The 27,537-nt window shown below is 36.7% G+C and overlaps 1 protein-coding gene across 4 annotated transcripts in view; it reads left to right on the top strand.

Moving 5' to 3' along the window:
* The window catches only part of FANCL (FA complementation group L), a 91,450-nt gene that overhangs the window by 11,421 nt on the left and 52,492 nt on the right, over positions 1–27,537 (top strand). For 2 of the 4 annotated variants that reach the window (XM_044925927.1, XM_006070296.3), the window contains exons 2-5: positions 3,217–3,275; positions 5,474–5,534; positions 11,239–11,295; positions 16,966–17,066. In XM_044925927.1, the coding sequence (XP_044781862.1) occupies positions 3,217–3,275; positions 5,474–5,534; positions 11,239–11,295; positions 16,966–17,066 (278 nt within the window). Of the gene's footprint in view, positions 1–1,708; positions 1,762–3,216; positions 3,276–4,041; positions 4,866–5,473; positions 5,535–11,238; positions 11,296–16,965; positions 17,067–27,537 lie in introns of those variants that run through there. The other 2 variants (XM_006070299.3, XM_044925926.2) reach the window with 2 other exon arrangements.

The raw sequence follows: 27,537 nt of genomic DNA, 5'->3' as shown, positions 1-27,537 counted from the left end.
CTTGTGGTTTTTGTTTACGTTGAGGGATTGTCATCACCTGAAATGTCTCAGTTCTTATTTTTTAAAAATTTATATATTTATTTTATTTGGAGGACAACTGCTTTACAGTATTGTGATGGTTTTTGCCATACATCAGTGTGAATCAGCCATAGGTATACATAATGTCCCCTCCATCCTGAATCCCCCTCCCACCTCTCTCTCCACATTTTGTTTTTGTCTCATAGTAACTTAGCAGGTCATAGTAGTATGCAGGTCAAGAAGCAACAATTAGAACTGGACATGGAACAACAGACTGGTTCCAAATAGGAAAAGGAGCACATCAAGGCTGTATATTGTCACCCTGCTTATTTAACTTATATGCAGAGTACATCATATGAAATGCTGGACTGGATGAGGCACAACCTGGAATCAAAGATTGCTGGGAGAAATAGCAATAACTTCAGATATGCAGATGACACCACCCTTATGGCAGAAATCGAAGAAGAACTATAAGAGCCTCTTGATGAAAGTGAAAGAGGAGAATGAAAAAGTTGGCTCAAACTCAGCATTCAGAAAACTAAGATCATGGCATCTGGTCCCATCACTTTGTGGCAAATAGATGGGGAAACAGTGGAAACAGTGGCAGACTTTATTTTTTTGGGCTCCAAAATCACTGCAGATGGTGACTGCAGCCATGAAATCAAAAGACGCTTGCACCTTAGAAGAAAAGCTATGACAAACCTAGACAGCATCTTAAAAAGTAGAGGCATTACTTGCCAACAAAGGTCCATCTAGTCAAAGCTATGGTTTTTCTAGTAGTCATGTATGGATGTGAGAGTTGGATTATAAACTTTGGCTGAGTGCCAAAGAATCGATGCTTTTGAACTGTGGTGTTGGAGAAGACTCTTGAGAGTCTCTTGGACTGCAAGGAGATCCAACCAGTCCATCCCAGAGGAAATCATTCCTGAATTTTCATTGGAAAGACTGATGCTGAAGCTGAAACTACAATACTTTGGCCACCTGATGCAAAGAACTGACTCATTGGAAAAGACCCTGATGTGGGGAAGGATTGAAGGCAGTAGGAGAAGGGGATGACAGAGGATGAGATGGTTGGATGGCATCACCAAGTCAATGAACATGAGTTTGAGCAAGCTCTGGGAATTGGTGATGGGATAGCAAAGAGTCGGACATGACTGAGCTACTGAACTGAACTGAGCTTATCATTGATGGAGACATTATCTTTGTGTTTGTCAACCGTTGGCAGCAGTAATTTGTTAAATTCCTCAAGAATACCCTCTTTTGACCTACATAGCAAGGAAATCAAAAAAGAAGGAATATATGTATATGTATGGCTGATTCATTTTGCTGTACAGCAGAAACTGATACAGCAGTGTAAAGCAACTATACTCTAATTAAAAAAAGTACTCTCTTCTGTCTGTAAAATGTAGTTTACTTGATGGATGGCTTTTTTTTTTTGGTAGTGTTGGAGGAAGAATCCAGCATTTTTAATGTTATGTAAGACCCTCAGTTTCCCATAGTTGGTACTTTTTCCTCCTAACACTGTTTCCAAAGGATAGCCCTTTTACCGTCTTCTGCTTTTACAGTTCTTATCCAAGATGAGATCCTTGACTTTTATGTTGCTAATTCTTTATTTTTCACACATAATCTAATCCCCTCTTCTGTTTTCTGTTTTTGTTTTTTTTTTTTTTTAATTTCCTGAATCCCCTAGCTCTCTCAAAGGACTTGATGTAGGAGCCCCAGGATGGAAGGCACTGGAAAGTGGTTTGTATTTTTCTTCTTACAGGCAGTTTTAAGTTTATACTGTTCTCTTTCTTCTGCCTCTGCCTAAGACAGGGGATTTTTGTGGTTCTATTTGCTCTTAATTTTGATGTACATATTTTTTGGGAGTGGTATGTAGAGAGATTCAGATTTAGACAACTGTCGATACTTTTGTTTGCTGTAAATTTGGAAATTCTTCATGAGAGCAGTTAACGTATTTTTTTTTTCCTATGATTTAACTAAAAAAAGGTAATTTTAAAGTATTATGGCATGTGACATGGCATTTGACTTTTAAAATGGTTGGATTTTGCAAATTAGGGACTTTGGAATTTTATTATTTTACGTAACTATTTTTCATGTAAATTTTGAGTTCCAGATTGTTCTTACACCTATGTGTGGGATGTCTATAAAGTTAGGTTAAGGTTACTACATAATACTTTTTAGTGGTTTAATGAAATAGTGAATTATTGTTACTTGACCTTTTGAAAAGGTCAGTAGTACATTTTGTTTCATTTTTTTAAAGGACATTTAAATGTAATGAAAGTCAGAACTGCAATATTACCATGAAAGTAAAGGTTATGGGGTACATTTAATTGTGTTTCTCTATTTTTGAAACTGCTTTGAGGGAGATTCTGATAAAATTCTCGTGGTAATTGTTTTCAAGAATTTTATTACTCTTTTTCATTTTATACTGTTGGAGTAAAAGATTATATTTCTGTTTGTCTTTTTCTGCTTACCTTTGCTTAGATTTCATGTGTATTATGCTATTTAAGGTACAAAGTTTAAGCTGCTTTCCCATTCACTTTCTCAAGAAAGTAAAACAGTGTATTTCTCAGAGAACTGTCCTTTGTTCCTTAGAAAGACTTTTAAGTAAAATTTAGTTTTTTCAGATTATAGTTAATGAATATTTAAATTAAAATAAGTAACAGTGTTTCAAGGATTTTATTTATTAAAGGTCTGCAAGTGTGGGAGAACTAAATATACTCTGATTTATGAAAATATTTCTCTGATGTCTGTATATTAAGATTATTTAAATATATTTTCACTTTATTAAAATTTGGAAAACTACAAATATGGGGTATGTCATGTTTTTTCCTTCTATATTCAGATCAGTTTGAAGGAATTTCTTTTTTCTTGAATTTTTTTCCTAAGAAATAACATTTAACTTTCTCCTTTATGTCTGCATAAACATTTGTTAGTATTTCTTATTTATGTAAATGACTTTTTCTTTAAAAACAAAATCCTGTCTCAGTGTTTTGATTACCCAGTAATCACAAAAGTTTCTGACATATTTTTGAGTTATTTTCCCTTAAATGCACTGTTTTGTTGCTTATATTTTAACAAGTATTTGAATAAAGTTGATGCCTTTTAGAAAATACAGGAAAATGTTGCCTTTTTTATGTGATTCTGATTGACTTCTCTTAATTTGAGTTCAAACCTTTTTAATATTTTCCACAGGGAAGAGATTTCCACCTGAGACTATTGCTGCCCAAAGATTTGCAGCTGAAGAATGCCAGGTAATGTGGTGTTTTGTTATATACTCTACAGGCATCTTGGTGGGATGGGCAGTCACATCTGTATAAGCTGATTCTGTTTGTTAGAGTTCTGTTTATTAATTAGTTAACCAGAAGCATTTCTGATTTTTGCAAATCAGTGTGCTTTTTAAGTGATTTTCTGTGGTGTTGAAGTGCTCTTCAACAGCAAAACAGTCTAATTTACTTTTTATTTAAAGCAGTAAACAACAAATGAAAATATTTGGAGAATAGAAAATAATTAGAAAACTTTGTTTCCAACTTTTGACTGATGTTAATTATGTGTATGTTCAGGCATGGGAAGCCCCACAGCATCAGTTCTGCCCTGATAGAAATTAGGTGTCAACATGGGCTATAGGTATTGACAGCCCTTCAAGGAATGTCAAGAGATGAGAATAGAAATTTAGGTAACACCTAAAATCTAATTTCTGCTCCAAAATTTTTCTGAGGGTAGGAAGGGAAGAAGAATCCAGAGACAGTTACAAGTAGAACTGACAGGATTTTGTGACTCATCAGAAGTGGGAGATAAGAGGGGGAGAGGAGTGGAGGATTCTTTGCAAATTCCTAACTCAGATCATTAAACTAGAGAAGAGGTCACAGTTGGAAGAAGTTGAAGGGGAATTGTTTTAAGGCATATCAGATGTGAAGTATGAAGAGGAGATTTTAGTAGGTAGCAGTGTTTTGGTTGGAGAAGGAAATGGCAACCCACTCCAGTGTTCTTGCCTGGAGAATCCCAGGGATGGAGGAGCCTGGTGGGCTGCCGTCTCTGGGGTCGCACAGAGTTGGACATGACTGAAGCGACTTAGCAGCAGCAGCAGCAGCAGCAGCAGTGTTTTGGTGGGGAACTTATGCATGAAGCTTGGAGTGGAGATGTATGTAGAAGTCACAGTAGGCATGGGATTTGGGGCCATGAATGTGGATAGGTTTTCCTGCATGGATAGAGTGAGAAGAGAAAGCTAGTGACATAATCTTAAGGGCATAACAATATTTAAAGGTGTGGTAAATAAAGAAGACCTTGAAAGAAGACAAAGCATTGACCAGATTTAACAGGAAAACCTGGACAGTTATTTCTGAAATCAAAGAAAGAGCAGCTTAAAAGTCAGAGTGGTTAACAGTGCTTAGTGTTGCAAAGGGGTCAGGTTAGATTGCACGCTTCATGTAGTGGTTGAAGTCGGCTTGTATTGGGGTTTTTGGAGTGGGTAGAAAGGAAATGTAAACAGTAAAAACTACTTTGAAGAGCAGGAGTGGCTAGAGAAAGGTGTGCAGTCAAGGAAGAGTTATAATTATGTGTTTTCTTAAAAAGAAGATTTGCTTAAACAAGTTACAGAGGAAAAAATGCTAGCAGAGAGTAAGGATACCACAGTAAAGGAGTAATTAGTGAATTGATGTGACTGAGTTGGTGGCAGGAGGTGGAAAGTATATTTGAAGGTGGGGTTTCCCATGGGTAGTCGAATGAGCTATTCTGCCCCTGTGATAGGAGATAGCAGAGAGGATGTGGGTTAGCAGACCAGAAAAGGAGAGTCATGATGGTTTGAAAAGACCATGGTTGAGAAAACTCAGACTTTCTACTTCTAGGTAAGTAAAAGCATTTCTAGAAGAGTTACCTAACAGTGTTAAGAATGCAGCTGAGGGTGAGCCGGTAGATAGATGAACATTATTTATCACTACTTACACAGTTAAAAGTATGTATGTCCTTAATTTGGAATTTAAGGAAGATTAGATTGTTATAATGGACACAGGAGCGTATGGGGCTACAGTCCACGAAGTCTCGAAGAGTCAGACACGACTAAGCCAGAACAAACACAGATTGTTATAATGCATTTGGTTTCTCAAATACAAGTTCTGTAAATTATGATCAAAACTATTGGTTTTATTTAACCTACCTTGGAAAAGAATCCAGTTCAAGAAAACATTGCTTTGGATATGTTAAAATTAAAAAAAACGTACTGTTTGTTTGCATGTCATTAGCTGATTGCAGTCATTTATATTTTGAAATAAAGTTAGTACCAATAGTTTGAAGACATGATTTTCAACAGTACTAGTGGTAAAAATTTTATTAACTTGTCAGAATTATGTTTATGTCATTCTTTTGTATGTATGTACATATTAGAGTTGGCATACAAATGTTTTTTCCTTTTAATTCTAAACAATGAACAAACCATTTTGTTCCATTAAAATTTTAGATTACTATGTAGTTGGCAGCTGAAAACAGCACTTAATGGATATCATCACATAGTACAACAGGTAAGACCTTTTTTTTAAAAGCTTTGTTTTAAGTGAGGGCAGTTACTTAATCTGATCACATGGACCACAGCCTTGTCTAACTCATGAGCCATGCTGTGTAGGGCCACCCAAGATGGATGGGTCATGGTGGAGAGTTCTGAAAAAATGTGGTCCACTGGAGAAGGGAATGGCAAACCACTTCAGTATTTTTGCCTTGAGACCCCAATGATCAGTATGAAAAGGCAAAAAGATAGGACACTGAAAGATGAACTCCCTAGGTCGGTAGGTGCCCAATATGCTTTTGAAGGTCAGTGGAGAAGTAACTCCAGAAAGAATGAAGAGATGGAGTCAAAGCAAAAACACCACTCAGTTGTGGATGTGACTGGTGATGGAAGTAGAGTCTTATGCTGTAAAGAGCAATATTGATAGGAACCTGGAATGTTAGGTCCATGAATCAAGGCAAATTGGAAATGGTCAAACAGGAGATGACAGGAGTGAACCTCGGGAATCAGTGAACTAAAATAGACTGGAATGGGTGAATTTAACTCAGATCATTATATCTACTACTGTGGGCAAGAATCCCTTAGAAGAAATGGAGTAGCCATCATAGTCAACAAAAGGTCTGAAATGCAGTATTTGGATGCATTCTCAAAAACGACAGAATGAAATCTGTTAGTTTCCAAGGCAAACCATTCAATATCACAGTAGTCCAAGTCTATGCCCTGACCAGTAATGCTAAAGAAGCTGAAGTTGAATGGTTCTATGAAGACCAACAAGACCTTCTAGAAATAACACCCCAAAAGGATGTCCTTTTCATTATAGGGGACTGGAATACAAAAGTAGGAAGTTAAGAGAGTAACAGGCAAATTTGGCCTTGGAGTACAGAATGAAGCAGGACAAAGGCTAATAGAGTTTTGCCAAGAGAACACACTGGTCATAGCAAACACCCTCTTCCAAAAACACAAGAGAAGACTTTACACATGGACGTCACCAGATGGTCAATACCAAAAACAGATTGATTATATACTTTGCAGCCAAAGATGGAGAAGCCCTATACAGTCAGCAAAAACAAGACCGGAAGCTGTGGCTCAGATCATGAACTCCTTATTGCCAAATTCAGACTTAAATTGAAGAAAGAAGGGAAAACCTTTAAACCATTCAGGTATGACCTAAATCAAATCCCCAACAGTTATACAGTGGAAGTGAGAAATAGATTCAAGGGATTAGATCTGAAAGACTGAAAAACTATGGTGAAGATTCGTGACATTGTACAGAAGGCAGAAATCAAGACGATCCCCAAGAAAAAGAATTGCAAAAAGGCAAAATGGTTGTCTGAGGAGGCCTTACAAATAGCTGTGAAAAGAAGAGAAGCGAAAGGCAAAGGAGAAAAGGAAAGATATACCCATTTGAATGCAGAGTTCCAAAGAATAGGAAGGAGAGATCAGAAAGCCTTCCTCAGTGATCAGTGCAAAGAAATAGAGGGAAACAATAGAATGGGGAAGACTTGAGATCTCTTCAAGAAAATTAGAGATACCAAGGGAACATTTCATGCAAAGATGGGCACAATAAAGGACAGAAATGGTATGGACCTAGCAGAAGCAGAAGCTATTAAGAAGAGGTGGCAAGAATACACAGAAGAACTGTATGAAAAAGATCTTCATGACCCAGATAACCACGTTGATGGGATCACTCACATAGAGCCAGACATCCTGGAATGTGAAGTCAAGTGGGCCTTAGAAAGCATCACTAGGAACAAAGCTAGTGGAGGTGACGGAATTCCAGGTGAGCTATTTCAAATCCTAAAAGATGATGCTGTGAAAGGGCTGCACTCAATACACCAGCAGATTTGGAAAACTCAGCAGTGGCCACAGTACTGGAAAAGGTCAGTTTTCATTCCAATCCCAAAGAAAGGCAATGCCAAAGAATGTTCAAACTACCTCACAATTGACCCTCATCTCAAGCGCTAGCAAAGTAATGCTCAAAATTCTCCAAGCCAGGCTTCAGCAATATGTGAGCTGTGAACTTCCAGATGTTCAAGCTGGTTTTAAAAAAGGCAGAGGAACCAGAGATCAAATTGCCAACATCCACTTGATCATAGAAAAGGCAAGAGAGTTCCTGAAAGACATCTACTCCTGCTTTATTGACTATGCCAAGGCCTTTGACTGTGTGGATCACTTTCATCAAGAGGGTCTTTAATTCTTCTTTACTTTCTGCAATAAGGGTGCTGTCATTGGCATATCTGAGGTTATTGAAATTTCTCCCAGAAATCTTGATTCCAGTTTGTGCTTCATCCACTCCAACGTCTCTCATGATGTACTTTGCATATAAGTTAAATAAGCAGGGTGACAGTATACAGCCTTGACATACTCCTTTCCTGATTTGGAACCAGTCTGTTGTTCCATGTCCAGTTCTAACTGTTGCTTCTTAACCTGCATACAGATTTCTCAAGAGGCAGGTAAAGTGGTCTGGTATTCCCATCTCTTTCAGAATTTTCCACAGTTTGTTGTGATCCACACAGTCAAAATGTTTGGCATAGTCAATAAAGCAGAAATAGATGTTTTTCTGGAACTCTTTTTCTTTTTCTATGATCCAACGCATGTTGGCAATATGATCTCTTGTTGCTCTGCCTTTTCTAAAACCAGCTTGAACATCTGGATGTTCATGGTTCATGTACTGTTAAAGCCTGGCTTGGCAAATTTTGAGCATTACTTTGCTGGCGTGTGAGATGAGGGCAATTGTGAGGTAGTTTGAACATTCTTTGGCATTGCCTTTCTTTGGGATTGGAATGAAAACTGACTTTTTCCAGTACTGTGGCCACTGCTGGGGTTTTCAAATTTGCTGGTATATTGAGTGCAGCACTTTGACAGCATCATCTTTTAGGATTTGAAATAGCTCACCTGGAATTCCATCACCTCCACTAGCTTTGTTCGTAGTGATGCTTCCTAAGGCCTGCTTGACTTCACATTCCAGGAAGTGTGGCTCTGGGTGAGTGATCCCACCATCATGGTTATCTTGGCCATGAAGATCTTTTTTGTATAGTTCTTCTGTGTATTCCTGCCACCTCTTCTTAATAGCTTCTGCTTCTGCTAGGTCCATACCATTTCTGTCCTTTATTGTGCCCATCTTTGCATGAAATGTTCCCGTGGTATCTAATTTTCTTGAAGAGATCTCAAGTCTTCCCCATTCTATTGTTTCCCTCTATTTCTTTGCACTGAGCCCTTAGGAAGGCTTTCTGATCTCTCCTTCCTATTCTTTGGAACTCTGCATTCAAATGGGTATATCTTTCCTTTTCTCCTTTGCCTTTCGCTTCTCTTCTTTTGTCAGCTATTTTTAAGGCCTTCCCAGACAACCATTTTGCCAAGTGAGGTTAGGAAGTTACTAAATATGCTCTTTTTAAAACCTATTTTGCAAAGTGTTATATAACACACTGGTTTAGTTGTTGCTGAATTCTGTAGGTTTTTTCTCTATCAAGCATTTTAAGGAGCCATATTTTATGTAAAATATTTTCTGTCTAAAATCCTCAGCACATTTCCCGGTAGCATTTGTGTTGAAATTTTATTTCCATGGTTGGAACTTCAGGGCCTTCAAATGCATTCACTCTCTCTTCCTGAATAGCAGTGATACCAAAAGTATCCCAGCACCCATTTAGGAGTTGTAGGTTATTTGTGGCAAAAATGTGATTGTAGTTCAAGATTAGCAACAGAAAAGTGGGGTGGAAATCACTTAGAATCAGGTATGCATATGTAATAAGAGTAGATGTAAAGGCAGCATAGATGAAATATAGGCAGGATTTATTTAGTTACTTTTTATTTATTTTTTTAATTTATAAGTTTATGCTTTTGACACCCTTCACCCACTTTATCCACATCCCCACCCAAATTCAGTTACTCGTAATGTTTAGGTTCCTCTACCTGAAAATTCTTTTAAAGATTAGAGAAACAAGCAAATCAGTTACTGAAGCAATCGAAAATAATGAAGTACCTCTCGTAGAAAAGTAGATGTAAATAGAGCTGCCTTTCTTTTAATGGTTTATTAATTTGTGTGTTTTTCCTGATCTTCTGTTTTCTCTATCTTAAAGCAGGTTATTATCTATGGTAAATGACAATGACAGTTACTCTCACTTAAAGCAGTACTGAACCACAAAGTAATACAGGAAATTGTTTGATTTGTAGAAAGTAGACTGACATTGCTGGCAATATAATTACAGCATATGTTTAAGGGAATGTTTAAATGATTTCTCTTTGTGTTCTCTCCACCGTCCCCTCCCCTTTCTCTGAGACTATGTTGTATGCTAAAGTTTAAGAAATGAATCTAATGAGATAGCTAAATAGCTGGAAGAAAAACTTAATGAAGACTTAAGATTCATAAGTTTTTCTCCACCGATTCACCAAGAGAGTTCCTAGAAAAAGTCACAATTATGTATCTCCCCCCTGCCCGCCAATACTGTAGAACCCAGTGTTAGTTTTAGTCTTTGTTTTATTCCAAAGTCCAGGTGAACGTTACTGTTCTTTCCTGGTATCATTTTTAACTTCATTAAATATGAGTCAAAGTGGAAGGTGTGGTCAGCAGTCTTTTTTATGAAGGGCCAGGTAGTAAATTTTACAGGTGTGTGGACCCTAAGATCTCAGTTATGACTACATAGCTCTGCCCTTGTAGCACAGAGCAGCTTTGACAAGAGGTAAATGAATAGGCGTGGCTGCATTTCATTACAACTCTATAAAAACAGCTATTGGGCTGGATTTAGCCTCTGAGCTGTAGTTTGCACACTTTTGGTATAATTTATTACTCATCACTAGTCAACTACAGGGGAAATATATAGAAGAAGGGAAAGTCAAAGATTTGTTCTGCAAACATGTGCCCTACCAAGCTACATTAAGGTATGAATCATATGCCTCGTGTATTGTTGAATACTTTAGATTATTATTTTTCTCCTCTAAAAACTGGAATTTACATATATGCTTTAGAACTTAGTGGTGGTAGTGCAGTGCATTAGAAAAAGTAGCAAAAATAACATTATTTTGATTTCAAGCAGAGAAATGATGTAGGTTTATTTAAGAGAGCAATTTTAATGAGAATTTTTTTGCTTTTATTTTATAATAATTTTCTTTTAAGAATCAAAGATTTCTAGGAAATGGAGCTGACACTTTAACATTGTACTTCAGAAGTTATTTCCTTTTTGTCGTATTATTGTAACTGTTTTACCTTATTGAAAGATTGACTCCTTTTGAATTAATACAGGTTGCTTGTGAAAGGACAAAATTAACAACTATAGGCAGTCTTTAAGGTCAAAGAAAAAATTAAAATAGACAGTATTATTGATTAGTTAATTCATTGTTCTAACTAGATTTAATTGTATAGATTTGCCTGATTTTTATATTTTATACTCCTCTTGACATTCAGTCATACTATTTTTTTTAATAGTGCTGTGGTTTGCTAGATTTGCTAAACTTGACAGTAGTCAGTGCTGAAGAAATAGAGTAATGTGTGAGACTTTAAGTGCCATGCTTACATAGTTCAGCATATCTCACCAAATTAGATTTGAGGGCTTTAATTACTCTTTCAGAATGAAATTGGTAGAAATAATACTGTTGATGACCAATAATTCAATTCTTATACTTTTAAGATAATTAATTTTTTTTATATTTATATGGACTTAAATTTCCATTTCCAGTGCATGGAGTATTCATTGTACACTGAAATTAATTAAAAATATGTTTTGGTCTAGAGAATGAAGCAGTCTCCTGATCTAGTGAGTTTTATGATGGAGTTGAAGATGGTTTTGGTAAGAATTTTTTTTCTAACACTGTCATTATACTCTGTAAATCTGGTGTGTTTTTATAATTCCTTTAAAAACTAACATTAGAATTTAAAACTCTCAACTCTCAGTCATTTAATGTTTTATTTTACTCGTGCATAAATGTGGATGGTACTTTTCTGGAACTGCAAGAGGAATAGAACTGTGTGTAAGAACCAATTTGATGGGTACACTTGACGCTAGACTTGGACAGGTGGTGAAGAAATAAAGTGTACTTCTGGTCTGTTAGAGAATGCAGCATCAACAGAGATTAAAAAATCACTCTTAAAGATACAGTACAATGTAGAAATAATTTCATATACAATTACAGATTTCGGAAAAACTTGTTAAGCTTCATTACATATATACAGTTATATACAATTGATTATTCAGTTAACTGTGCATAAATTGGCTTCCTAGGTGGCGCTAGTGGGAAAGAACCCGTCTGCCAATGCAGGAGACACAAGAGACATGGGTTGGGAAAATCCCCTGGAGGAAGGCATGGCAACCCACTCCAGTATTCTTGCCTGGAGAATTCCCATGGACAGAGGAACCTGGCAGGCTACAGTCCATAGGATCACAAAGAGTTGGACATGATTGAAACGACTTAGCATGCATGGATACATAAGATACTTGATTAGCAAAAGAAGGATGACTACAGTAAATACCCATGGACCCATGAGCAAACTTCAAAGTTTTGCCTAAGATATTTCTTTACCTACCTACTCTTTTAGGAGAAGGGGACTGGAGCATTTTAAAAGGTTTCCTACATTCTGAATTTGGTTCATTAGATATTCATGCTATCTCTTATCATATTCTACTTTTTTTTGGTAATCTGGCAGTTAAATCTAGAGGTCTGAATGAAGTTGCATTCATTTCTCCTGATAATAATAATTTATGCTCTGTACTTCTTACTCTGCATAGGAGGTACATGGTGTCTGGTAGTTCCTCATTTAATAGAGTTAAGATTAGTCAATAGGTTTAGATCCATCCAATATAAAGTTTCTGATGAGCCTATCACCTACTGATTTTAGCTTCCAGTGATGGTCATTAACTACATCCACTGTTTTGTTAGGGGTTGCAAATGGTGATTTTTAAAAATCCATCGTCTACATTAATTAGCTGAAAATTTCACAGAAAAGAAGTTCCCCTCATCGTTTATTTGGTAAATTTGAGATCTTGCGCATACTGGAATGAGGATAAGTGCTTGATTTTTTTTTTCCTTTTTTTTAAAATCAATTTTAAGAATAATGAGTTGGTACCTAGGAATTCAAAGGGAACTAATGATTTTTTTAATATTATGAACCCGTGTATTTTAAAGTATTTGATTAACTTTAGTCCATTGCGATTATTATTCTTTTTAATGCTTAAATTTTACCAGTTTTGGTCAATATAAGTCCTTTCATGTTGGCTCCTGAGTTCTTTTAACACAATATAAGCTTCGCTTTGTGGCACCAGTTGCCCCAGTTTCATTCACTTATCCTGTTTTATCAAAGAGATATGGTTTCTTTGTAGAAAATGGTACTTGGATGCCACAGTCTTGAAACTGGCATGTTCATTGCTATTTGTTGTTCAGGCACTAAGTCATGTCTGACTCTTCACACATGGACTCTTCAGTCCATGGTGACCCCATGGACTGTAGCACCCCAGGCTTCCCTGTCCTTCAGTATTTGCCAGAGTTTGCTCAAACTCAGGTCCATTGAGTTGGTGATGCCATCCAACCATCTTATCCTCTGTCACCTTCTTCTCCCCCTGCCCTTAATCTTTCCCATCATCAGGATCTTTTCCAATGAGTCTGCTCTTCACATCACCTGGCCAAAATATCTTCAGCATCAGTCCTTCCAGTGAATAGTCAGGGTTGATTTCCTTTAGGATTGACTGGTTTGATTTCCTTACTGTTTAAGGGATTCTCAGAAGTCTTCTCCAGCACCACAATTTGTAAGCATCAGTTCTTCAGCACTCAGCACTCCCTTCTTTATGGTCCACCTCTCACATCCATACATGATTACTGGAGAAACCATAGCTTTGACTATTCAGACCTTTGCTATTACCTATGTTCATTTCAGTATTTTCAATTCACATCTGGCATAGGGGTTTTACTTCTTTGACTTTTATGCTTGTATCTCTTTTCTCTTAAATCTGAGTTTTCATTTCTAGTATTTCTTTTGAAGTACTGTTGATTTACAATGTTGTGCCAGTTTCTGATGTACAGCAGAGTGACTCAGTTATGCACATATATACATTCTTTTTAATATTCTTTTCCATTATGGTTAATCACAGGATATTGTATATAGTTCCCTGTGCTGTATAGTAGGACCTCGTTTGTCCATTCTAAATGTAATCGTTTGTATCTACCAAACCCAAACTCCCAGGCCATCTACCCCTCCTCCCCTCTTCCTTGGCGAGCACAAATCTGTTCTCTATGTCTATGAGTCTGTTTCCATTTTGTAGATGGGTTCATTTTGGCCAGATTGTAGATTGCACATACAAATGATATCATACAGTATTTCTCTTTATCTTTCTTAGACTTCACTTAATGTGATAATCTCTATTTGCAGCCATGTTGCTGCGAATGGCATTATTATTATTATTTTTTAATAGTTGAGTAGTACTCCATTTTATACATGTACCACATCTTCTGTATCCATTCATCTGTTGATGGACATTTAGGTTGTTTCTATGTTTTGGCTGTTGTGAACAGTGCTGCTATGAAAATAGGGTGCTTGTGTCTTTTTGAGTTAATTTTGTCTGGTTAAATTCCCAGGAGTAGGATTGTTGGATCATGTGGTAATTCTATTTTTAGTTTTTCTTTTCCATTTTGAGTATTAACATAGTTATAATTTTATGTTTTAATTATGCATTTCTCACATCTATAAAATTTTTCTTGTATTTGTTTTATAAAATTACAATGCCACTATATTTCTACTAACAACTGAAAGCATTTTGTTATTTCTTTGTGGTTCTGTTTTCTCTTTATTGTTAGCAGCAGCTGCCACATATTGAGAACTTAATTTGCTTGCTAGATTTGTTTTGAATTCTTTTTTTTAATATTCATGACAGAGGCTTTGGTGAAAAGTTTGGGATCAAATGAAAGTATTTAAAAAGTCACTTTCTAAAGTTTAAATTTTCACTTATAAATTTGTAAACTGTAGTTATGAGGTTTATCAAAGTTCATTGTAAATTTTGTCAAAGGCTACAACATTATAACCTTAAAAAGGTTGAAGTAGTGAAACATTTTGGTTTATGTCTCCTTGACATTGGACAAAAGTTGAAAAAGTTTCTTTTGGCTTTTTATCATAATTTTGATAAGCTACACAAATAGGACTAAGAGAACCAGAGTAAAACTATGTGGCCCATTAGGCTTTACTATGAAGCTAATTTAAGCTCTCATGGTCATTTAATTTTGAAGAAATACTCATTAGTTTAAAATAATGTGATTGCTCTCTAATTCACAGTAGTCTGTTTAGTGCATTTGTTATTGCTTTCCTAAATGAGATCCTGTACTTTAACTCTCTAAAATTGTGGACAGGGTTGGTAATACTGTTGCACATTTGTGGCAGTCTACCTAAAGATGTAAGAATTATTAGTTTATTTATTGGGTTGTATTATTAGTAATAGGGTTAACCTAATACAATCCCTGGTGAAAATATTGAGAATGTTGCCCAAATGAAATCAGTAGCTGTTGAACTTATTTCAGGACATTTTGTTAAATTTCTCTTGGAGTTTCCTAGTCCTAACTAGGCGTGTAGTAGGAGTTTGATATATATTTATTAAATGAACAATTATATTTTAAAAGAACTCAACAGGTAGGTTATTTTATTCCTATTTTAGAGCTGAGTCACTGAGTGCCTAAGGCCTCAAAACTTAATTGTTTAAAGTTAGGATCTAAACTCCTGGTTTGTAAAGCCTGTGTTCTTTCTTCTAAGTACCTTTGCTTCATTCTCCACAAGAACACTTTGCTTCTCTGTCTTTGCACTTTTCTCTGTTATGGTTCTAGAGTAGGAATAACTTGTCTGACCCAAAGTAGAAGGCAGAGTTAGCAAATGCCGTAAATCTAGGATTAAAGTACTCGTTTATCCAAGTAAATTATTATCCAAGTTGTTTTTATCTTCAGTATATATTAATAACAGTAATTAATATTTTTGAATTGAAAAAAATTTCCAAAGAAATACTATGTAACTCTTACATGTTTGTAAGTACAGGAGCTATACTGACTCCTGTTAGTCATATTTGTAACAGGAGAATCTTAATACTAATTTTGTGGACAGCACTAAGTAGTTTATGAAAAGGCAGTATACTTTTTGTCTTCTCGGAGCTTCCTTTCTAATTCAAATTGACATTCTAGGCCTTACTAACCAGCTTTCAGGGTTTTGTTTGTTTGTTTTTATCCCAAAGCAGATTTAGAACTGTATTTAAGTAGTTTCAGTTAGCAGTCCTGATTTTTGAAATGCTGTTTTGTAAACGTCTAGTCTTTTGTAGTGTTAATTTAGTAGCCTTCTATCCATGTTAATAAACATATTTAAGTGAATAAAAATGTATACTTTTTATTAAGGTTACCACAAATCTTTATAATTTTATACTTGTTCTTATGTTGTTTTGTTATTATATCTGTTTTTTAAAATTTTTATTTCTTTAATTTTTATAATGTGCTTAGTCATGTCTATTTGCAACCCCATGGACTGTAGCCAGCCAGGCTCATCTGTACATGGGATTTCCCAGGCAAGAATACTGGAATGGGTTGTCATTTCCTTCTCCAGGAGATCTTCCAGACCCAGGGATTGAACTCTGGGTCTCTTGTGTCTCCTGCATTGGCAGGTGGATTCTTTGTCACTGAGCCATCTGGGAAGCCTGTTTTTTATAATACCTTTTAATAATCCAAACAATATGAACCTCTGTGTAATTCATATGTACATTTATTTTTTACTTTCCAAGTAAGATACTGTCCAGGTTAACACCTTCGAAGTAATTGGTAATTTTCAGCCTCAGCAACTCTAGTGATGCTTGTATTGCTTGTAAAAAATGTAAATTTTAGTTTTGTTCAGGGGAACATAAATCATCTTAAAGATGTCATAGGTAGGTTTAGTGGGGAAAGAAGCTGTGATCTAACCAGATAGATGGTAAAATGCTTTGCTGGTCTGGGAGTAATACAGCGAGGAAGTCAGTAAAGGAAATTAACAGGTTAACTATTTATTGTGATAAAGAAGGATTTTTGTTTGTAAGAATGTGATTCATAATGGTGTACAAATATGTTGGTCTAGGCCATGTACATAGAATTCAGGCTTTTTTTTAAAGGTCATGTTTCTTTCTATCAAACATTATATCCACAGGGGTAGAAAAATAGTAAAGCCTTGAGGATGAGGATTTTGCTTTGGTGATCCTTTTTCATCTGTGATAGACATGATAGTTTAGGAGAATATTAGACTTAAGTTTGTATGGTATAATAATTGACATTTTTACGTTACCTTTGGTGCAGTCCTTTACCCCTTTTTTTGTCTGTTTTTTTTTTTTTTTTTTTTTTAATGAGGAGGGAAATCAGCTGGATTTGCTATAAAAATAATGGACATGTTAATGAGGTGCAAGAGTTGTGTTTTGTAGTCAGGTACTAATAATTCATTGTGTAGCATTCCACAGCTGATTCACATTTTTTCTTTTAAACAGGAAGCTGCTTTAAAGAATAAAAAAGAACCATATGTATTACCTTCTCCTCCCAAGTTCTACTCAAGCCTTATTGGAGAAATAAGAACTCTTGGTTGGGATAAGTATGTCTATTTTAAAATATGTTTTAGAAATGCCTATTTCTTAATACATTTCAGTTTGATATATTTGCAGCTTTAGCAGTTTATGTTTTTAGTCAAAGCATTTCATTGTAGTTAGAGTATCTGATCCTTTTTGTGAATATGAATTAAAGGTGTGTCAGCATAAAAAATTGACTTACAAGGTAAAATACTAAATATAATTTGGAAAAAATAACCTTTTTATGTACACAGTAAGCTAAGAAGTTATCAATGTTACTTTGTTTTCTTTTAGTTGTAGTGAGATATGATTGACAAATAAAATTTTAACATAGTTAAAGTGCACTGTGTGGTGGTTTGATATACCTGTACATTGCGAGACGATTACCACAGTTGCATTAATTAGCATATCCCTCACCTCATGTGGGCTTCCCTTGTGACTCAGTAAAGAATCTGCCTGCAATGCTGGAGACCTGGGTTTGATCCCTGGGTTGGAAGGATCCCCTGGAGAAGGGAAAGGCTACCTCTTCCAGTGTTCTGGCCTGGAGAATTCCATGGACAGAGGAGCCTGGTAGGCTACAGTCCATGGGGTCACAAGGAGTCAGACACGACTGAGCGACTTTCACTCACTCATCTTGTATACTTACTTTTTTGCTGAAATTTTTGGGTCAATTTCTTGTTGCTATTGTATGAGAGGAGAATTTTAGGAGCTTCCGACTGCCATTGACTGACATCACCCGATTTACTTAGTTTTGTGTCTACTATCTTGCTGCATGTTTTCTGTTTGTCTCATATATTTTGTGTTTTTCTCTTGATCTGCCTTTATTTGAATTAATCACAATTTTTATTATATTTTTCTATTAACTTGTTAGGTATATACTTTTTTTATTCTTTTAGAGGTTACCTTAGAGATTACAATAGACACATAGCAAAATGTATATTATTATCTTTACCAGTTTTCTTATGTTGTGAGGATCTAAAACTCTATTGCAGTTTCTCCCCCTGTTGTTATTGTTATAATGCATTTTAATTCTATATTTATTTATTTATTTTTTTGTAATTCTATATTTAAATTTGACAAACCCCCAGTCTTTTCTCTGTATCTATGAATTTAGTATTTTAGGATACTTTTTAGATGCCACATATAAGTGACATCATGTCTTTTTCTGTTTGTCTTATTTCATTTAGCATAATGCGCATTAGAGGTCATCCACGTTGTTGCAAATGGTAGAATGTCCTTTTTTATGGTTGAAAAATATTCCATGGTGTATGTATATATATACACACACAGACCACATTTTATTTATCCATTCATCTGTCAGTGGGCACTTGGGTTGTTTCCGTGTTGGCTGTTGTAAATAATGCTGCATTGATGGGTGTGCAGGTATCTCTTTGACATTGTGATTTGTTTCAGACATATACTCAGAAATGGAATTGCTGAATCATATTGAAGTTCTGTTTTTAATTTTAGAGTGCATATAGATTTATAATTGCTGCATCTTCCTTGTGATTTTCCCTCATCATTAAATGTTTCTTTATGTATTTAGTAATATTTCTTGCCTTAATGTCTACTTTGTTGGGTATTAGTATAACTCTACTAGATTTTAATGCTCTATTGAAATACTCTTATTTTTCTCTATATTTTCATAGTTTAAAATTTTTCCTACCTACTCCTGTAATCTAGATCCACTTGAGTCTGTTTTTAATTCATTTATTTTTGTGTGATTTTCTGTCAATATAGTCCTGGATCTTGGCATTCCTGGTACTTTTATTAATTTTTGTTAATAGATTTGTTTTTTTAAGAGTAGTTTTGGGGTCATCACAAAATTAGGAGGGTACAGAGATTTTCCATATGCTTCCTTCCCCCAAATAAACCCTTAGATTCCCCCATTATCAGCATCCCCTTTCAGAGTGGTACATTGGTTACAGTGGATGAACCCACACTGACATATTGTTATCACCCCAAAACCACAGTTTACGTTAGCATATACTCTTAGTCATATGCTTTCTCTCGTTTTGGACAAATGTATAAAAACATGTGTCTGCTACTATAATACAGTACACAGTAATTTCACTGCCTCTGAAATACCTTATGTTCTACCTACTCATCCCTTCTTCTGCTCTGACCCCTGGCAACTACTGCTCTGTTCACTCTCTCCAAAAGTTTTGCCTTTTCCAAAATATCATGTGGTTGGAATCATACATTATGAAGTCTTTTCATGTTGACTTATTTCACTGGTACTATGTATTTCTATTTCTTCTCAATCTTTTCATAGCTCATTTGTTTTTAGCACTGAATAATATTTCATTGTCTGGGTGAACCACAGTTTATCCATTCACAAGCTGAAGGACATCTTGCTTGCTTCCAAGTTTTGGCAGTTACGAATAAAGCTGCTATAAACAGCTATGTGCAGGTTTTTCATGTGGATGTTATTTTTTAACTCTGTTAGGTAAATACCAAGACCTAGACTTTTTTTTTTTAAGAGCAAAAAGTAAAGGTTTTCCTTTATTGTCACAATTGATTCAGTACAAAGTTGAATATTGTATAACAACAACAAAAAATGTAAAATGTTGTCTCCCTGTTTCTGCTTAGTAACATGATTGAAAAGTGAAAGTGTTAGTCGCTCAGTCATGTCCCACTCTTTCTCCTCTGTTCATGGGATTCTCCAGGCAAGAACACTGGAGTGGGTTGCTGTTTCCTTCTCCAGGGGATCTTCCCAACCCAAGGATCGAACCCAGACCTCCGGCACTGCAGGCACATTTTTTACCATCTGAGCCAAGAAAAAAAGGCAAAAAGAGGAGAGATGAGGAAGCTGTCTTAATTTCTGTGCATTCTAGCTAATGCCCCCTTTTTTCCTTTTTTACTATCCTGCTGGCTGTTCTTCAGTGTTTTGCCCTTGGCCATTCAGGCTTCATTCCTATGCCTGATAATCTTTTGTTGAGTGTTGCAAATTGTGTATTAAAAAACTTAGAGGCTCCGGATGATATTTTCTTCTACAAAGGGTTTACATTTTTTTTTTTTGCTAGGAAAATAAAGTGGGAGCAAGCTGCCATAGAGACTGCAATGATTCAGGATGGGTTGTAGTTTTTGCAGGGTTCTCATTGTCCCCTCTCCACCCCCAGGTTATAACCCTCCAGAGCTTTCAAGCAAGAGCCAAGTGTGTTCATTTGGATTTCTCCCTTGGTAGACCCTAAACTCTAATCTTTGTCTTTGTAAGGCTTGTTTACCTCTCCATTAGAGTCTGGGCTCCGTTTTGAGCAGTGCTTCATATGCATCTTGCTTATTTTGCTTTTATAGTTAGCCCTCCAGGGATTCCCACTGAGAGCATGGATATGTTCACTGGGACTTTTCCCCACTGGTGGGTTCTAAATTCTAATTAATTTCTCTTCAATATTATGAGATTTCTAAATACTACACTTTGTTTTTCATTGGCTTTCTCCTTGGCTTTTTATCCTCTTATACCTTGCAATTTATGAAAAGTTTTGATGAAAAATTGCCAGAATATTAGGCTCCAGTCTCTGACCCTAACTTTTCACCAGATTCTGGACCTTTAAGTCTCTTATTTTTATTCCTCTATTCTCATGAGATTGCCAGAAATGCTGCTGAGTTGGTTTTTGTTCTTTTGTTTCTGTTTGTTTGGCTACTTATAACTCTCTGCTTGCCCCATTTCCTCAGATCCTCCTTTTCTTCCCCTGGGGGAATTGCTAGATACCGTGAGGGAAAAATGGCTGAAGCGTTGTCTTACTTCTCCTCTGTTCCCCCTTCTTCAGGACCTTGGTCTGTCAAGTCCTGGTTGCCTTAGCAATTTTTTGACACCTTGAAACTTTCTTTTTCTTTTCCTTGTCATCAGGCTGTTTTAGTTGTTCTCATTGGAAGTTTTGGTCTAAGGTACTCCATTTTTTATCCAGAAATGGACGTTATGTATAATTTTAAAGGTACCATTATGGTGAAATTAAGAACTGGTTAGTGCATATTCATGAAATTAACCTTATCTGATAAGGTGTCATTCCTGAATAGGATTTGGGATAGAGACAGAGAAGACAAGTAATGCATTGAGGTGCACTTTTAACAATCCTGCTGAAGTTAAAAAGATTTTTCTTCAAGCATTGATGTCATGAAAGTGAAAGTCGCTCAGGCATGTCCTACTGTTTGCAGCCCCATGGAACTGTAGACCCGGCTTCTCTGTCCATGGATTTTTCCTGGCAAGAATATTGGAGTGGGTAGCCATTCCCTTCTCCAGGGTATCTTTCTGACCCACGGATCGAACCCAGGTCTCCTGCATTGCAGGCAGATTGTTTAACATCTGAGCCCTTGATGTCATGGACGTGATTATTCTTTGGATTTGAAGTGATAGAAGAGAAAAATTACTTTGACTTATTTTCTGATGCTTAAATATTAAGATTTTAGTGTTTAGAAGATAGGGATGTAGGAAGGCCTTGGAAAGGGAAGAAGCAATGTTCTTGTTTTATTTCTGTTATTTTGATAGTTTGTGGCAGTTTTTAAGTAGATGTGACATTATTGGGAGAACTCCAATAATGAGAATTAGTTGAAGCATTGAGTATGCAAATATCAGATTTTTGAATAATTTAGTTTTTTCCACCTATTGTTTATCAGATGCCTATAATATAAGACAGTGAAAATACACAGTCAAGACTTAAGATTCCTCATGGAACTTACATCTAGTAGAAGACTCAGAATTTAAGTAGATGATTCCAGTAGTACTTAATTCTAAGCCAGGTAGATACTATGGAATATACTTAAAGGATTTTTTGGGATCTGTTAGCAACAAAGTTAGAAGTAGTGCAAGTATATAAAATATTTTATGGAATAAGTGTTTTTATAGATACATAGAAAGTACTGACTTTAGCTTTGCTTTATATACATTCTTCTGATATGGGAGAAAAAAAGAAACAGGTTTCTAGCTCAGATAATAGATGAAAGCCAAGGTAAGGATATGAATACTCTACTGTAGCATTCATCACAGTATTAGTGTTTGTCTTCTCTTTAGACTAAGGTTATTATATATAGGAAATTCCAATTATAAGTTCCTGCTAGCTACTTTATGCTGCTGCTAAGTCACTTCAGTCGTGTCCGACTCTGCGACCCCATAGACAGGAGCCCACCAGGCTTCCCCGTCCCTGGGATTCTCCAGGCAAGAACACTGGAGTGGGTTGCCATTTCCTTCTCCAATGCATGAAAGTGAAAAGTGAAAGTGAAGTCGCTCAGTCATGTCCGACTCTGTGCGACCTCATGGACTGCCGCCTACCAGGCTCCTCCGTCCATGGGATTTTCCAGGCAAGAGTACTTGGAGTGGGGTGCCATTCCTATTTAATTCTCTGAAAAAGTTTCAAGATGTATATTTTTATCCCCAACTTCGCTTATAAGATGCGTGTACATGGTCAAGGCTGGCTGCATAACAGTGCTCTGGTATTTGGCTTGACGATGCTTCTTGGAGTTGTGCTCTGGAGATGGCTCTGATATGGAGCCTTTAGTAAAGCTCCCTCAAGTAATTGGACATAGATTTTATTAGTTTATTATTAAAGTGTGACTCTCCTTATGGAAAAAATTTGCCAGGTGAAAAAAATGATAGTTTTCAAATCTGTTGCTTAGATTTACAAAAAATCATAGTTTAATTATAATAATTAGGATGCATGATTGAATTAGAATATACCTGCTGTTACCTAATCATTTGTTTCATAGTCTTTACAAATAATGTGTTAGCAGAAGAGAAGTTATCTGCATGGATTGTGAGAAGCCATATAGTAAGGTTTTGTCAGTATTTATCCACCACTGTCTGGCAAAGCAAGAACATCTTTCAATTTTATTTTTGTGAGTTAATTCTTAAATCAGGCCTAGTACACTTGAGACACTGAACACTACTGGATTTCAGGGCCCATGGAGTTAAAAATGAGACCTGAACCACTGTCTTCATGCTAGATTTGTTACCTTTTGAGGCCCTGCCTGAGCCGCTGGCCAACTTCTTAATTTAAAATATTTTTAAAAATAACATACATAATGATTTGCATGACAAATGGATGTAAATGGATTTTCAAACTCTCATGATTCCTCGACCATGTCAATACAGTCTATATTTTACTTGCACTCTAAATAATAATCTTGTAGATTTGTTAGTGGAATAGTAAAATCCAATCATAAAAGAAGGATTTTTTTTTAAAGTAAGGAAAACTTAGTTGTGTTTCTAATTACATACTTGACATATCTAATCAACTCTATAGGATCAGGTTTTGTGAAAAAAAATTAAAGTTAGAAAAAAGGAAATATTTAAAATATGATTGAAATCTTTCCTTTACTCTCTATATTTGTGTACCTTTCTAATAGAAACACAGTGAGAAATAGTAGCTGATATTAAGTTTGATTGCTATTGTTATAATTTCTATACTTGCTTCAACTTTCATAAGAACACACTAAAAACACAAGTTGTCCTAGGGTAAAATGAAGTTGTGGATAATTTTGGGTTTTATAACTGGCTCAAAAAACTGAGTGATGCAAAAAAGTGTCTTGATAGCTTTCTGTTAACTTTTGCTTGTGTTGTGTTACAGAATGGCTCATTAAAACAGTAAGAATTAAGCAGAATCCTTACGGTTTAACAGGATTTTCTGCTTGGTATTAAGGATGTCCTGAAGTTGACAGCATTGTTTGCTTTTCATTATGTTGGTGCAAAAATAATTGCAGTTTTGCACTGTTGAAGTTTGACATTTGATATTAAAATACATTTAATGTGGTTAAGTTATACATCATTTTAATTTACATTTCTCACTTTACATTTTTTTTTTGCTAATGACGTTCAGTTCAGTTCAGTTCAGTCGTTCAGTCATGTCCGATGCTGCGACCCCATGAATCACAGCACGCCAGGCCTCCCTGTCCTTCAACAACTCCCGGAGTTCACCCAGACTCACGTCCATCGAGTCAGTGATGCCATCCAGCCATCTCATCCTCTTTCGTCCCCTTCTCCTCCTGCCCCCAATCCCTCCTGGCATCACAGTCTTTTCCAATGAGTCAACTCTTCGAATGAGGTGGCCAAAGTACTGGAGTTTCAGCTTTAGCATCATTCCTTCCAAAGAAATCCCAGGGCTGATCTCCTTCAGAATGGACTGGTTGGATCTCCTTGCAGTCCAAGGGACTCTCAAGAGTCTTCTCCAACACCACAGTTCAAAAGCAACAATTCTTTGGCGTTCAGCCTTCTTCATAGTCCAATTCTCACATCCATACATGAGCACTGGAAAAACCATAGCCTTGACTAGACGAACCTTTGTTGGCAAAGTAATGTCTCTGCTTTTGAATATGCTATCTAGGTTGGTCATAACTTTCCTTCCAAGGAGTAAGAATCTTTTAATTTCATGGCTGCAGTCACCATCTGCAGTGATTTTGGAGCCCAGAAAAATCAAGTCTGACACTGTTTCCACTGATTCCCCATCTATTTCCCATGAAGTGATGGGACCAGATGCCATGATCTTCGTTTTCTGAATGTTGAGCTTTAAGCCAACTTTTTCACTCTCCTCTTTCACTTTCATCAAGAGGCTTTTTAGTTCCTCTTCACTTTCTGCCATAAAGGTGGTGTCATCTGCATATCTGAGGTTATTGATGTTTCTCCTGGCAATCTTGATTCCAGCTTGTGCTTCTTCCAGCCCAGCGTTTCTCATGATGTACTCTGCATATAAGTTAAATAAGCAGGGTGACAATATACAGCCTTGAAGTACTCCTTTTCCTATTTGGAACCAGTCTGTTGTTCCATGTCCAGTTCTAACTGTTGCTTCCTGACCTGCATTCAAATTTCTCAAGAGGCAGGTCAGGTGGTCTGGTATTCCCATCTCTTTCAGAATTTTCCACAGTTTATTGTGATCCACACAGTCAAAGGCTTTAGCATAGTCAATAAAGCAGAAATATATGTTTTTCTGGAACTCTCTTGCTTTTTCCATGATCCAGCGGATGTTGGCAATTTGATCTCTGGTTCCTCTGCCTTTTTTAAAACCAGTTTGAACATCTGGAAGTTCACGGTTCACATATTACTGAAGCCTGGCTTGGAGAATTTTGAGCATTACTTTACTAGTGTGTGAGATGAGTGCAATTGAGTGGTAGTTTGAGCATTCTTTGGCATTGCCTTTCTTTGGGATTGGAATGAAAACGGACCTTTTCCAGTCCTGTGGCCACTGCTGCATTTTCCAAATTTGCTGGCATATTGAGTGCAGCACTTTCACAGCATCATCTTTCAGGATTTGAAATAGCTCAACTGGAATTCCATCACCTCCACTAGCTTCGTTTGTAGTGATGCTTCCTAAGGCCCACTTGACTTCACATTCCAGGATGTCTGGCTCTAGGTGAGTGATCACACCATCGTGATTATCTAGGTCGTGAAGATCTTTTTTGTACAGTTCTTCTGTGTATTCTTGCCACCTCTTCTTAATATCTTCTGCTTCTGTTAGGTCCATACCATTTCTGTCCTTTATTGAGCCCATCTTTGCATGAAATGTTCCCTTGATATCTCTAATTTCTTGAAGAGATCTCTAGTCTTTCCCATTCTGTTGTTTTCCTCTATTTCTTTGCATTGATCGCTGAAGAAGGCTTTCTTATCTCTTCTTGCTATTCTTTGGAACTCTGCATTCAGATGCTTATATCTTTGCTTTTCTCCTTTGCTTTTCGCTTCTCTTCTTTTCACAGCTATTTGTATGGCCTCCCCAGATAACCATTTTGCTTTTTTGCATTTCTTTTCCATGGGGATGGTCTTGATCCCTGTTCCTGTGCAATGTCACGAACCTCAGTCCATAGTTCATCAGGCACTCTATCTATCAGATCTAGGCCCTTATATCTATTTCTCACTTCCACTGTATAATCATAAGGGATTTGATTTCGGTCATACCTGAATGGTATAGTGGTTTTCCCTACTTTCTTCAATTTAAGTCTGAATTTGGCAATAAGGAGTTCATGATCTGAGCCACAGTCAGCTCCTGGTCTTGTTTTTGCTGACTGTATAGAGCTTCTCCATCTTTGGCTGCAAAGAATATAATCAGTCTGATTTCAGTGTTGACCATCTGGTGATGTCCATGTATAGAGTCTTCTCTTGTGTTGTTGGAAGAGGGTGTTTGTTATGACCAGTGCATTTTCTTTGCAAAACTCTATTAGTCTTTGCCCTGCTTCATTCCATATTCCAAGGCCAAATTTGCCTGTTACTCCAGGTGTTTCTTGACTTCCTACTTTTGCATTCCATTCCCCTATAATGAAAAGGACATCTTTTTTGGGTTTAGTTCTAAAAGGTCTTGTAGGTCTTCATAGAACCGTTCAACTTCAGTTTCTTCAGCGTTACTGGTTGGGGTATAGACTTGGATTACTGTGATATTGAATGGTTTGCCTTGGAAACGAACAGAGATCATTCTGTCGTTTTTGAGATTGCATCCAAGTACTGCATTTCGGACTCTTTTGTTGACCATGATGGCTACTCCATTTCTTCTGAGGTATTCCTGCCCACAGTAGTAGATATAATGGTCATCTCAGTTAAATTCACCCATTCCAGTCCATTTTAGTTCTCTGATTCCTAGAATGTCGACATTCACTCTTGCCATCTCTTGTTTGACACTTCCAATTTGCCTTGATTCATGGACCTGACATTCCAGGTCCCTATGCAATATTGCTCTTTACAGCATCGGACCTTGCTTCTATCACCAGTCACATCCACAGCTGGGTATTCTTTTTGCTTTGGCTCCATCCCTTCATTCTTTCTGGAGTTATTTCTCCACTGATCTCTAGTAGCCTATTGGGCACCTACTGACCTGGGGAGTTCCTCTTTCAGTATCCTATCATTTTGCCTTTTCATACTGTTCATGGGGTTCTCAAGGCAAAAATACTGAAGTGGTGTGCCATTCCCTTCTCCAGTGGACCACATTCTGTCAGGTCTCTCCACCATGACATGCCCATCTTGGGTTGCCCCACAGGCATGGCTTAGTTTCATTGAGTTAGACAAGGCTGTGGTCCTAGTGTGATTAGATTGACTAGTTTTCTGTGAGTATGGTTTCAGTGTGTCTGCCCTCTGATGCCCTCTTGCAACACCTACCATCTTATTTGGGTTTCTCTTACCTTGGGTGTGGGGTATCTCTTCATGGCTGCTGTTTATTTTAGACCATGGAAATGATGTTAGACAAAAAGAAATTCGAGCGATTTTCTTATTTGAGTTCAAAATGTGCCATAAAGCAGGGGAAACAACTCACAACATCAAAAATGCATTTGGCCAAGAAAATGCTAACTGAACATATAGTGCAGTGGAAGTTCAAAAAGGTTTGCAAAGGAGATAAGAGCCTTGAAGATGAGTGTAGTGGCAGGCCATCGGAAGTTGACAGCAACCAGTTGAGAGCATCCTTGAAGCTGATCCTCTTACAACTACGTGAGAAGTTGCTGAAGAACTCAACATCTACCATTCTACAGTCATGAGGCATTTGAAGAAAATTGTAAAGGTGAGAAAACTCAATAAGTGGGTGTATCATGAGCTGA

The sequence above is a fragment of the Bubalus bubalis genome, chromosome 12 (assembly GCF_019923935.1).
Source record: "Bubalus bubalis isolate 160015118507 breed Murrah chromosome 12, NDDB_SH_1, whole genome shotgun sequence".
NCBI classification, from domain to species: Eukaryota; Metazoa; Chordata; class Mammalia; order Artiodactyla; family Bovidae; genus Bubalus; species Bubalus bubalis.
Note: the sequence above shows the minus strand (reverse complement) of the source record. Positions and strands in the feature narration are given on the sequence as shown.